At 41.6% G+C, this 11,534-nt stretch overlaps 1 protein-coding gene across 1 annotated transcript; it reads left to right on the top strand.

Annotated features, from left to right (window-relative positions):
* The first annotated feature begins 784 nt into the window (after positions 1–784).
* On the top strand, positions 785–10,978 carry MACIR (macrophage immunometabolism regulator). The gene is made up of 2 exons (XM_048931886.1): positions 785–880; positions 8,556–10,978. Exon 2 carries the CDS (start codon positions 8,577–8,579, stop codon positions 9,198–9,200), a length of 624 nt encoding a protein of 207 aa, XP_048787843.1. The 5' UTR covers positions 785–880; positions 8,556–8,576; the 3' UTR covers positions 9,201–10,978.
* The last annotated feature ends 556 nt before the right edge of the window (positions 10,979–11,534 follow it).

Genomic DNA, 11,534 nt, shown 5'->3' on the forward strand with positions numbered 1-11,534 from the left:
CAGCTCCAGCCCATTGTGAGTAGAAATTCCTGTGACCCAGCTGCATGGTTCAGCTCCCAACAAAAATGGAAATAATCACTATGAAGTTAATGTTTTCTGTTCGTTTTGTTTTTTCTTGAAGAATCTAAGTTAGGCAATAACTCAATAACTACTGTTAGGTAGTTAGGTGCAGTAACCGCATCTCAACCTGGTCCTGTACCAAACTGAGTAGGGAAGTGCTGAAACTGGTTGTTGGCAAAACCACTGATAGAAGTTTGTTTCTAGTCAGCATCCACTTTTTATGGATGTGGAAATACCGCAGTGGTTTGTAGGCTGAGATTAGCAATGCTTCAGTCCACTGCTGCCAGGAGGTGATTACTTGGCTCCTTTTTATGGCTATGTGCACAGTGAAAAGATATCTGTAACAAACAAACAAACAAACAAAAAACTGTAATAAAATTTTACTAGTTTGGAGAAGGCTCAGGGGAGGTCTCATTGCTCTCTACGACTCACTGAGAGGGGGCTGTGGGGAGGAGGGGATCGGCCTATTCTCCCGTGTAACTGGCGATAGGACGAGGGAGAGAGAGGCCTCACGTTGTGCCAGGGAAGAGTCAGGTTGGATGACAGGACAAAAACATTCCCTGAAGATCGCCGCACCTCCACTACCGCTGCTCACACCCGGCGGCCCAGGGCCCGGAGGAGCGGTGCGGCAAGCGGCAAGGCGGGAAGGGATGCGGCCGCTAGATGGCGGCCTGCCCACCGACAGCACGCCCCGCCCCCGGCGAACCGAGCGGGGCGGGGCCGCTCCGGGACGAGCAAGGGAAGCGCCCGGTCGCTCCCTCCGCCATCCGCCGCGTCCCTCGCTGTCGCCCTGCGCCGAGCCCGCCGCCCTGGAGCGCAGGTAGGAGGCGGGATGGGCTCCGAGTCCGCTCCTCCCGCGGCGGAGTCCCGGCGGAAGAGACGGGGGGGCGGCGGCAGCCGGCGCTGCAGGCGCTGCAGACGCTGCAGACACTGCGGACGGGGGTCCGGCTGAGGTCCGGCTGAGCTCCCCTGGGCCCGGCCGCGGCGCTCCCGGTGGGTTGTGCTGGACTGGGAGCTGCCGGGAGGGCGTCCCCGGGCCACTCGCGCGGGAGGCGGGCTCGGCCCCGCGGCTCCGGGCGGAAGACGAGGGCTGTCTTTCGCGCCTTCGAGCGGGAGCCCAGGACGTGCCTGCGTCCGCGTGCGGCGACGGGAGCAGGAGGGCGGCTGGCGCTCCGTGCCGGTGTTCGCCTTGAGCCCTGCAGCCCGGTACCGCGCTGTGCCTGCGCGATCCTCCCCGGCTGCACCTTGCGGCCGGCGGCGATCCCCGCGCTGCCGTGTGCGCCTTTTTGCAGGTGGCACCTCGTCACCGGCCAATGCTCCGCGCAGTGCCGAGCGCTCCACGGGTCTGTAGGAGTGCTCTTTTTCGTGGGGGATTTGGGCGGTGTAAAAAGGACTGCGTGTGCGTGCGTACCTATTGCACAGAAAGCAGCGAATGATGTGCGAGGCATGTTTTCTGTGAGCGTGTCCTTGCTCGCCTCTGCGTCTGTTCGTTAGGCCTGTGCGCCCCGCCGTGCGTTGATGCTTCCCGTGGGAACGGGTCGTGCGGCGGCTCGGCGGGAGCGGCGCAGCCGTGCTGGGAGCGGGGCACCGATGCGCCCCGAGGGCCGCCCCGGGGTGGAGGCCGTGCTGTGCGCTGCGCTGATCCCTCTGACAGCCTTCCCTCCCGTCCCCGTCCTGAAAGCTTCTCTTCCCGCTGCCCTGCTGCTGGGTTTTTTTGTTTTTTGTTTTTTTTTTTCTTGGTTGTTGTTGTTTGTTTTGCCCTTCCTCTAAGAAGGGCTCTTATTAGAATAATAAAGATGGAGGAGGGAGTTTCTGACTTTGAAATGGAGGGAAGGGAGGCAGGGGCAGTGTGTCCGTTGAAGTTCTTGCGTAACAGTACCTACATCGTAGCCATTTATAATCCCCCCCCCCCCATTTGATCAGCCTTACTCCTCGGGTCTGGCCACCAGCCTTTGCATAATCGTGTGATTATGTGCAAGTGTATGTGTTAGGGTAAAGTCAAACAAACCCAGCATTCCTGGTCAAAGTTTTCAGTTGCCAGTTGTTGTAGTAAAGAGAAATGCACTGTACTTAAGTATGCCGTTGGACATTTATTAATATTCACCCCTATTTGTATTATACTCACACAAACACGTGTTTAGCCAGCAGTAACTATGGGAAGGAGCATGTAAGAAGGAAGGAGAGAATAAGATGTAAAAGCCGTTGCGTTTAGGAAGCTTAGAAACTGGCCTTTTTGCAGTATGGATGATATAAGCAAATGAGATGTAACTTTTCAGCAAATACTTAGATGTCTGGTGCAGATTGCATCACCTTGAGACAGAGAGCTACTCGTCTCAAGTGCTCCAGTTAAACGAGAAATCCAGCGAAGTAAATCACATGAATTAAATATAGTATTTTCCCCTATAACTTAGAGAGTGCATCTTGTTTTTAACTAGTGTCTTTGTATTGCCATTCCTAATCAAAGCTGAATACAGAACTGTTGTTTTCAAAATGCTATCTCTGGAGCTGTGTTTTCAGCTGTGGAAACAGCACACTGCTTAACACACCTATTTCATTTCAGATGTAGGAGCAGTGGGTGCCATCATTGCTGTTCATGTTTTCTTTTTCTAAAGGTTAAAAAAAAAACCAATGCTTATTCCATGAAATCTGCAATATCTTTTAAATTATCCCATCCTTCCCTTTTCAGTATTTAAAAAGGATTATTATTATTTTATTTTTTTTGACAAGTGGAGCTGTGTAGTGCGGTAGATTTTTTTCTGAAGTCAACTAACCTAAAACTTGTTAGAAGACGACTTTTGAAAACTACTTATTTTGGTTACTAAGGCGGAAAGCAAAGATGTGAAAACATAAGATGCAATCATAAAGAGTACTCCTTGGTTTTTGGCTGTAACTAACTAAACAACGCAGTGTTTTGTGTCGGGAACTTTGTGTGTCACACCACTCAGCCTTTTGATAAGCAGTAATAGCAAATAGCTGCTCTGTGTTGGCTTGGTGGACTGAGGAGTGGTATTCCAACTAGAAGGAAAGGGGCATTGCTTATTTAGAGAGCTGTACATATTCCGGTAAAGGTGCTCTCTCAAATGCTTCTCTCTCTTCTTGCTTGGCAAAGAGATAGCAAATGGCCGGCTTTCCTACCATCTTCTTTTACGCTTTCTGCTTAGTAAGCCTCCTTATATAAAATTCATCAGCCTGGACCTGCTTTTGAAATTCCTCTCGTCTCTGCTGGGCGCTGTGGTGCTGACCTGGTCTGCTGGCTGCCTGTCAGCCAGGGGAGCTCATTGCTGGGGCTGCTGCTGTAGTTTTTCAGCACTTGCTTGTGGCCCTCTCCGTTCTGATGAATTATTTCTGGATCAAACTTGCTTTCTATTTAAAGCTAAACTAGTAATAAGAGTTAACAAATTAGTTAATTGATTCTCGCTTCTTGCAGTAGGAATTTTACTGGAAATTTGAAATGTGCTTTTTTTTTTTTTTTTTTTTTGAAAACAGCAATCTGTTGTTCTACACAAACTGTGTGGTACAAGAGATGTTTTGATGCCCCATACTTGGGATTGCTGGAGATCTTAATCCTTCACCTGCTCTTGGCCCCAGTAACTTTGCCACAGAAATGATCTGTGGAATGGAACACCTCTCCTGTGAGGGCTGACTGAGAGAGCCTGGGGAAGAGAAGGCTGCAAGGTGACATGATAACTCTTCAGTATCTGAAGGGGGAGCTGCAGGAAGGAAGGGGGTAGGCTCTTAAGCAGGGTCTGTGTGGATAGAACTAGAAGAAATGGCTTAAAACTCAGGAAGCATAGATTTAGTTTAGGCATGAGGAAAAAATCTTTTATGGTGAGGCAATGGCACAGGTTGCCCAGTGTTGTGGTGGGGGCCCCATCCCTGGAGACTTTCAGGGTGAACCTGGATGAGGCCCTGGGCAGCCTTATCTAGCTGTGATGTCCTTGTTCATTGCAGGGGAGTTAGAGTTGGAAGGGACATTTGTGGGCCACCCAGTCCAAGTATTCTGTGGTTCTGTAGTTGTCATTTTAACTTGTTTACTGAGAGTTGTTAATCACCTGATTGTTACATTATGAAATGCAAGAGTTTAACATTACTTCCAGCTACTTTTTCTTTGGCTTGGATTAGTTTAGCATGTCTTAGGGAGCAGAAAGTGTTGTGGAATGTTTACAGTTCATCAGTACCTGTCTTGAGCTTGTCCTGTGCCTTTTTTCTGTTTCCCTGTCTCTACAAAGGCAGTGTTGGTCTGTAAGATGCAATGTTTTCACTAAACACTTAGTGTTTTAATCACAGATTGGAAATAATTACTTCCAGAAACTTTTGTTCTGCAAGTATGTAATTCCATCAGCGTGTCCACCAGTGACAGCAGTACAAGATGATATTTCAGGGTATAGATAATGCATGCATGTCATTATTTTTTTTTTTTCAGACTGTTTTGGCAAAGACGTGGACCTTATTTTTCCCCTTCACAAATACAGATGGTTAAAATACATCATAAAAAGGTGTTGACTTCACAGATGCTGGGTGGCATTACTTTCCGTGTTCTTTCCTAATGTTTAAGGACATATGTCTTAAATGCATTGTGTGTATTAAGTAATAGAAGCACAGCGGATGGGAAACATGAGAACTGGTACTGCTTGAGTTAGTGTCTCTGCCTGATATGCTTGATGCTTGTACTCAACTGGGACGTGCTACATCTATTGCCACTTTCCCTTCTTCCATGTACAGATTAAGAGAATTTTTTCAGTGAGAGAGATCTAGGTGGTTCTCAACAGATGGTACCTCCAGCAGGCTTCTTACCCAGAGAAAAAGAAGAAAAAAGAAGGATTAAAAACAAACAAAACACAAACAGCAGTACTCAGACAGGAATCTAATGCTCATCTAAATAAACAATAGCAAATAAAATGCATCTACAGGGCATGTTCTCAAATTACTTCACCTCCTAATAGATAGACAAATAACAGTGGAAATATGCTAATTTACAGAGAACCAGTTTGTTTTCTGAGAGCAGCATATTTTGGTGGTTTTGAAATAACACAGGTTGTGTATATAGCTTAGGACTGTCAGGGAAAGCCCTGCTTCATCTTTCTTTGTATTTAGATATTGAATAATTAAAGGTAATTTATTTTTAAGACACTTACGCTCTTTTTGATGAGGAGACAAATGTGAGTAACATATTTAACAGAAAAAAAAACCAAACATGATTAGAACGGGGGAAAAAAGGCAAAAAATGTTATTTGGTGCAGTGAGGGCGCATGACTAGAGGTCATTTCAGGGCTCTAATCCAAGACAACAAACAATTTAGTGTGTGTATATTAGTGTGATGTTAATGCAGAATACACTTCTGGCTTTTTATTTGCTACATGTCAGTCCTTGAGTGGCATTTGATAACTTCTGTGAAGTATTCAGAAACCAGATAGGTATTTGTGTAAAAAGCAGAGGCTGGTTATTTTGTTAGTTATTTTTGCTCTCAAATATCTATCCCAAGCATGTTAGTGCATTCATTGAAGTAATAAAATTATTTGTAATAGTAAACCTTTCATTTCTATTCTTAATTCTTTCTTTGTGGCTTAGCCAGCCTTGTCAGTATTTAGCTGGATTTGGCCAGATTTCTTTATATGCAAAGCCTGCTTTGTAATTTAAAGGTAATTGTTATAATTATCTTGTAAATAATAATCTTGTAAAAATCTCATTTAAATGAAGTGCATCTTGGAACCACTTTTAATGTCTATTGATCAAGTTAGTCCTCTAGTTTGCTGTTACCTTCAGTAATTTCCTGTACTTCTTAAAGCAGCAGATTGAAGCAGCAGCAAAGAAAAGTAAATGCCATCTTGTTTATCTTCTCCTTGTATTGATTCTATAGTGAATCTTTAATTATAAATTATCTTGAATTGGCAATCCCTGTGAAGCAAGAAGTCAGGGAATCTGTGATCTGAAGAATTAATCTTTTTGAACTAAAGTGCTGTTTTTCTTCAGTACTATAGCCGAGGCTGATAATTACTGACAAGGTTACACTATTACTCAGCAACAAACCTAGTAGGTAGTCATCTGATGTACAGAACTGTGGAGATAGCTTAAAAATTCAGTCTGGATGTGTTAAATGTATTCGTAGGTACTGTTATCTATATTCACAGATACTGTGAAGCTATCATATGACTTTTTTTTTTATAGAAGTCTTAAGTAATGCCACTCTATCTTTTTTTTTTTTTTTTTTTTTTTTTTTTTTACCCGATAAAGAAACAAAGCATATTGAAGCCATATGGCAGCTTGAGTCAGTCACATTAAATCTTGGGAGAGAACAGCTGAACACATATATGCTGAGTTTTGGACCTCTGCCTGCGGAGCTGGCCAGTCATTCCTAGCACCAATGAGCCATGCTGTTCCCTTAAGCTTCTGATGTTTATGGCACCAAATCCTGCAATTTGGCTTCTGATGCTACTGTTGTGTTCAAATGTCTGTCGGATTTCTGCTTCATGCACCACAGTGCAGACATGGGAGTTCTGCAACTTCAGGCTGTATTAGGCTGGAGCTTGCTCACTTAAAGGCCTTTTTCTCCTCTGATTTTCCCTTTTTGCTGTTTCTGGACAGTTGAAGGGTCGTTATTCTTTCTTCTCCTGCTTCTAGATGTTCTTTGAAGTTGATTACTTTCTGTTACACACCCATATTTCAGGCTGAAGTAAATTAACTTTAAAAGCTGTTCTTAGAAGAGAGATTTCCAGTTCTTTTTTAACTCAGTAAGTGCACATAGGCACCCTTACTTCACTCTTTCCTTAGAGCATGAATTATTTATTAATTTATTTGATTGCTGCTGTTTACATGTGTCTAGATAATTATTTGGTTCTAAACCTGCTGTGATAATTCTATTTATACATCTGTGATTAAGCTTCACTTTTTATAGCATTGTTTATACTTTTTAACAGAGCATTTTGAATCTTTCTAGAATGCTGTTAGTGCAGTTTCTGAATTGCAGGGTAAAAATCAGGAATTAAAAGATCAGGAACAGTTAAATGTTTGTTTCTCAGCTAAAGCATATGGTAGCCAAAAGTTTCAGTGCAAGATTTTTCTATGCTACGCTTACAGTAATCTTGGGATTTTCCTGACTGTAGCTTCCTGGCTGAAAATCTTACCATGTTAATGTCTTACTGGCAGGTGCTGTGCTACAGAGACACAGCAATCTCTCTGTAGTGCACGTTTGTCAGTAGCAAAACAAAATCCTCTTTAGCAAACCTACGGTGATTGGTTTTACTGCACATTTATTAGAATTAGGGCCGGAGTAGCAATGTTAATTTGAGATTAAGTGAGGAGGTAGAGGTAGGAGCATTACCTGTTCTGTTCTGATTCTTGAGTAGAAACAAGATAGGCTTAAGTTTTTCATATGGATGGATATTTTGGGTTTTTTTGCAAGTTAAATCTGCACACATTTTTCTCTCATACAGTAAGATTGAGAGTCGTCTTGAATGGTTTTTTTTTTTTTGTTTTTTGTTTTTTTTTTAGGGTATCTGACTGGGGCGAAGAAAAAGTGACATTTCTGTTTTCTGCAATAGCTGTGATGTGGGGATTGTGTAAATAATATTTGGAAGAAATGATATAGACAATAATTGATTTCTCTGTGCCTGAGCATTCATTGGCATATATTTGCTGTGATATCGACCTTATCTTTTTATGTTAGAGGTGATGCTGACTTGTAGCAGAAAGTTGTTGTGTTAAAAAGACACCAAATTGTGTTTTAGGAGTAGTTGTGGGGGAAGGCAGAGAGCAAAGTATTTCTAAAACAAATAGGAAAAAAATGTAGCACGGAAATCTGAACATAGGTTATTTGTGATGCTTATTTTACACTGTTTAGTGATCACCAGAATACTATTTCTACTGTTAAAAATGGGTTAGATTGAATGTAGTATTTTTGTTGGATTAACTGTGAATAAGGTGATGGTTTTTGGGAGGGAGAGACTTCCTGAGGTCCTATAAACATGCTGTTGAACAGTCAGGATACTGCTCTTTCAGTGTAAAATGAACTGTTCCCACATCTGCAGTGCCTGCTCTGTGGTCATGCCCTGGGTAGTAGCTGTTAGACAAAAGTTCTCCAAAACTGTGTTTTCAGACACTATTGTCAATGGAAAAAATGTGCAGCTGAATACGGGAGAAACTACTGTGGGTGTGGTAATGGCTGACCTGAAAAGAGGGAATCTAAGGGATCAAATGGACTAAAATGAGAAATGGAGTGGAAAGATGCTTGTTTTTTGTACAGTAATAATCAGGAATGTTTTGAACACATTATCAGGAAAATATTTTGCGTATCTGTTACTAAAAACCACTTGAAATTATTTTAGAAGGCAGATGTCAGTAATTGCTTTGTTAGGAGGCCCCGCAGCTCGTAAGGCAGCTGAACAGACAAGTATTGGTGCTGACTTCTGGCTGATACAGATTCTCATTTCTACAATCCTCTCTCAGCCTGTCGTATTGTGTAAAGGCTCCATTTCTGAACGAGCTCTGTTTTATTCTAGGAGAACAGCATTGTGTCTAAAATGGAAGTCGACATCAACGGAGAGTCCAGAAGTGCCATATCCACGCTCCCAGTGCCCCTGGCAGAGGTGGGCACTGCAGGCCGAACGGAAGCTGAGAAGCCACGGTGCTCCAGTACCCCCTGCTCACCCATGCGACGGACGGTTTCGGGGTATCAGATCCTCCACATGGATTCTAACTACCTGGTTGGCTTCACGACCGGAGAGGAGCTGCTAAAACTCGCCCAGAAGTGTACAGGAAATGAAGAGAGTAAAGGGGAATCTGGGCCTAACTTGCGCTCCAAACAGCTCGATTCAGGACTTGCGCGCTCCTCCCGTTTGTACAAAGCTAGAAGTAGGTATTATCAGCCATATGAGATTCCTGCAGTGAATGGAAGGAGGAGGAGACGGATGCCCAGCTCAGGGGATAAATGCACTAAGGCTTTACCGTATGAACCCTACAAGGCACTTCATGGTCCCCTGCCTCTTTGCCTTTTAAAAGGTAAAAGGGCTCACTCAAAATCTCTGGACTACCTCAATTTAGACAAAATGAGTATTAAGGAACCTGCTGACACAGAAGTGCTACAATACCAGCTCCAACACCTTACTCTTAGAGGGGACCGTATGTTTGCGAGAAATAACACATGAGCTATCTTAAATGTAGAGCCAATTTCTGATTGTTTATCTGTTGCTGCAAAAATCCACTATTGTACTGTGTACATGACTGTCCACACTGTAGGTGGTTGTATCAGCTAAATGTTATCAGAAATTTTATTTGAATGAAATCTAAACAATGCAATGTGTTAGAAATACTTGGGAGGAAAAATCTTTCCCGAAAAAGCAGCTTCTAATGCAAACTTGACTGCAACTAGGGGATATTTCTTTGGACATCTTCTAACAGCAAAAATTCTGAAATCTTAAAAAAAGCTTTTGTTTTTTTGGGTTTGAGATTTTTTTTTTGTACAGTTAGATTTAGTATCTACAGTAATTTAACACTGAAAAATCGGTGATGTCTGCTTGGTTGTTGCTAATTTTGGCTTGATGTTAGAAACTGCTCTTGGATAAGCACTCAAATTTGGGGGTCTTTTGTCTTTGGTTTTTGTTCCTGCATTCTACAGTAGAATATATGTATGAGTTTAGTTTAGTTTTTATTTTTTTTACGTAATTGAAACAAATGTGAGCTTGGCTGAACTCTATTGTTTGATATTTAAGCAGTCTAGAAATTGGTGTCACACTGCTTATGAAGGGGAAATTCACTCATAAATGCAGGGGTAAATATGGAAGTTGGAACTGATAGATCTTTGGATTCCTTCCTATTCCTGCCGTTTTATGAAAATAAACTTTAGTTCATTTGCTACTTTAATCACACTAAATTTTTTTGAATCTGCATGAAACTAACTGCTTTGCCTCCTCTGTTCTACAGAATTTTTCAGGATGCATATTTGAATACTATAAAAATCTTTTGGGGAATCAGGGTTTTTTGTTAATGGGATGTTTTTTAAACCTAAGCAAGGATTCACTTTAGATTCCAAGAAATACACCAGAATGTCTGTATTGGTATGTCAGTGTTCTAATTCATTATGTCTGTAACATATATATTAATAGAAGATATCAAATAACTTTGTCATTGCTTTGGAAATTTAGTTGATTTGAAGAACTGAACTCTTCTACAGGGATTTGTAAGAGAGATTTTTTTTCTGGTGGAGTGCAAGTGAAGTATTCCTCTGTTAGCCTTGAAGAGATGATCCTGGATTATTGAGGGTAGACTGAATACACTGGCTTACTTGGTTGCTTAAGAAATTTTTATCCAAATGTGACATCAAAAGCAGTTTTGACAGCTGTATTCTTAGATGTATTTAAAACGCTTTAGTAACTTATGTTGGAAAATGAAAAATAGTTATTAGACTTTTTTTAGGTGCAATCTCTTACTTGAATCAGTGTGTGACTTGGTTTTAGTTGATTACCTCTGTAGAAGTTGAGATAACATTGTTTTGAAACATAGCTTATTTGATCAGTTGTTTCTGGTACAATGCAATATTTTATTTTTTTTTTTTAACTTTCCTTTGTTCACAGTGAATAAGAAGCACTGGTTGGCTCGTGCTGTGGAAGGTGGAGAGTTCATATTAATCCAATAGTTACTCCACAGCTGTAAATGAAGGCAGCCTGGCTGTCTGCGTTTTATTGGCCTGGGTTTTCTTTTCTGGGTTTGTTAACTGATGTGTATGTTTAGGTTAACTACACCTCTGTAAATCTAATGTATTGAACAATTACCTGGAAAGTAAAATCTTCCTATATAGTCTTTTGTTTGAAAAATATTATGGTCAGATGCCAAAGAAGTTGGGGATATTGCTTAAGGAATAAACACCACTATTTATTGAAATACCGTATGAAACTGTATTTCTGGCTGAAAAAAATAAAAAGAATGCTAAATATCTGTTGTTGTGGAGTCTTTTGCTATGAGGACATTTAGGAAAAGTACAACTGGGGCCAAGAAATCATTTGAAAACATAACTCTAAAGCAGGAATCTTGGATTTATGTGACATTAATGCTTAGGACTATGTTATGTCGGAAAATAGGACATGCAATTATGTAAGTTTTGTGTGTGTTTCTTAATGTGGACCAGTGCTACATTCATAGAAAGGCTGAAGGCTGGTCTGTTTCACCAAGTTCAAATGTGAAAAATGTGTTAGAGGTTTCTCTGTTCTCTCTTACTTGCCACAGTGCTTGCACAAGATAATATCATTTGCAGATCTCACAGACTATTACTACTTAAGACACTGAAGTTTTGGTTTGTAAAGTTCTCAATCAGAACTGCTAAATCCTTAAGGAGTGCCTGTTTTCTGCATTTTAAAGAGGAACAGTCTCTGCCAAATGAAGAGTTTTGATTTTATTCTTGCTGTTCATATTATCTTCCATTAATTTATTAAAATCTAAGATGAGATGAGTCTTCTGGCTGCTAATATGAGCAATATGAATGACTT

Source organism: Lagopus muta, chromosome Z (assembly GCF_023343835.1).
Source record: "Lagopus muta isolate bLagMut1 chromosome Z, bLagMut1 primary, whole genome shotgun sequence".
NCBI lineage: Eukaryota > Metazoa > Chordata > Aves > Galliformes > Phasianidae > Lagopus > Lagopus muta.

Coding starts and splice junctions, on each gene's coding strand:
- MACIR (XM_048931886.1), top strand. CDS start 8,577: ATGGAAGTCGACATCAACGGAGAGTCCAGAAGTGCCATATCCACGCTC.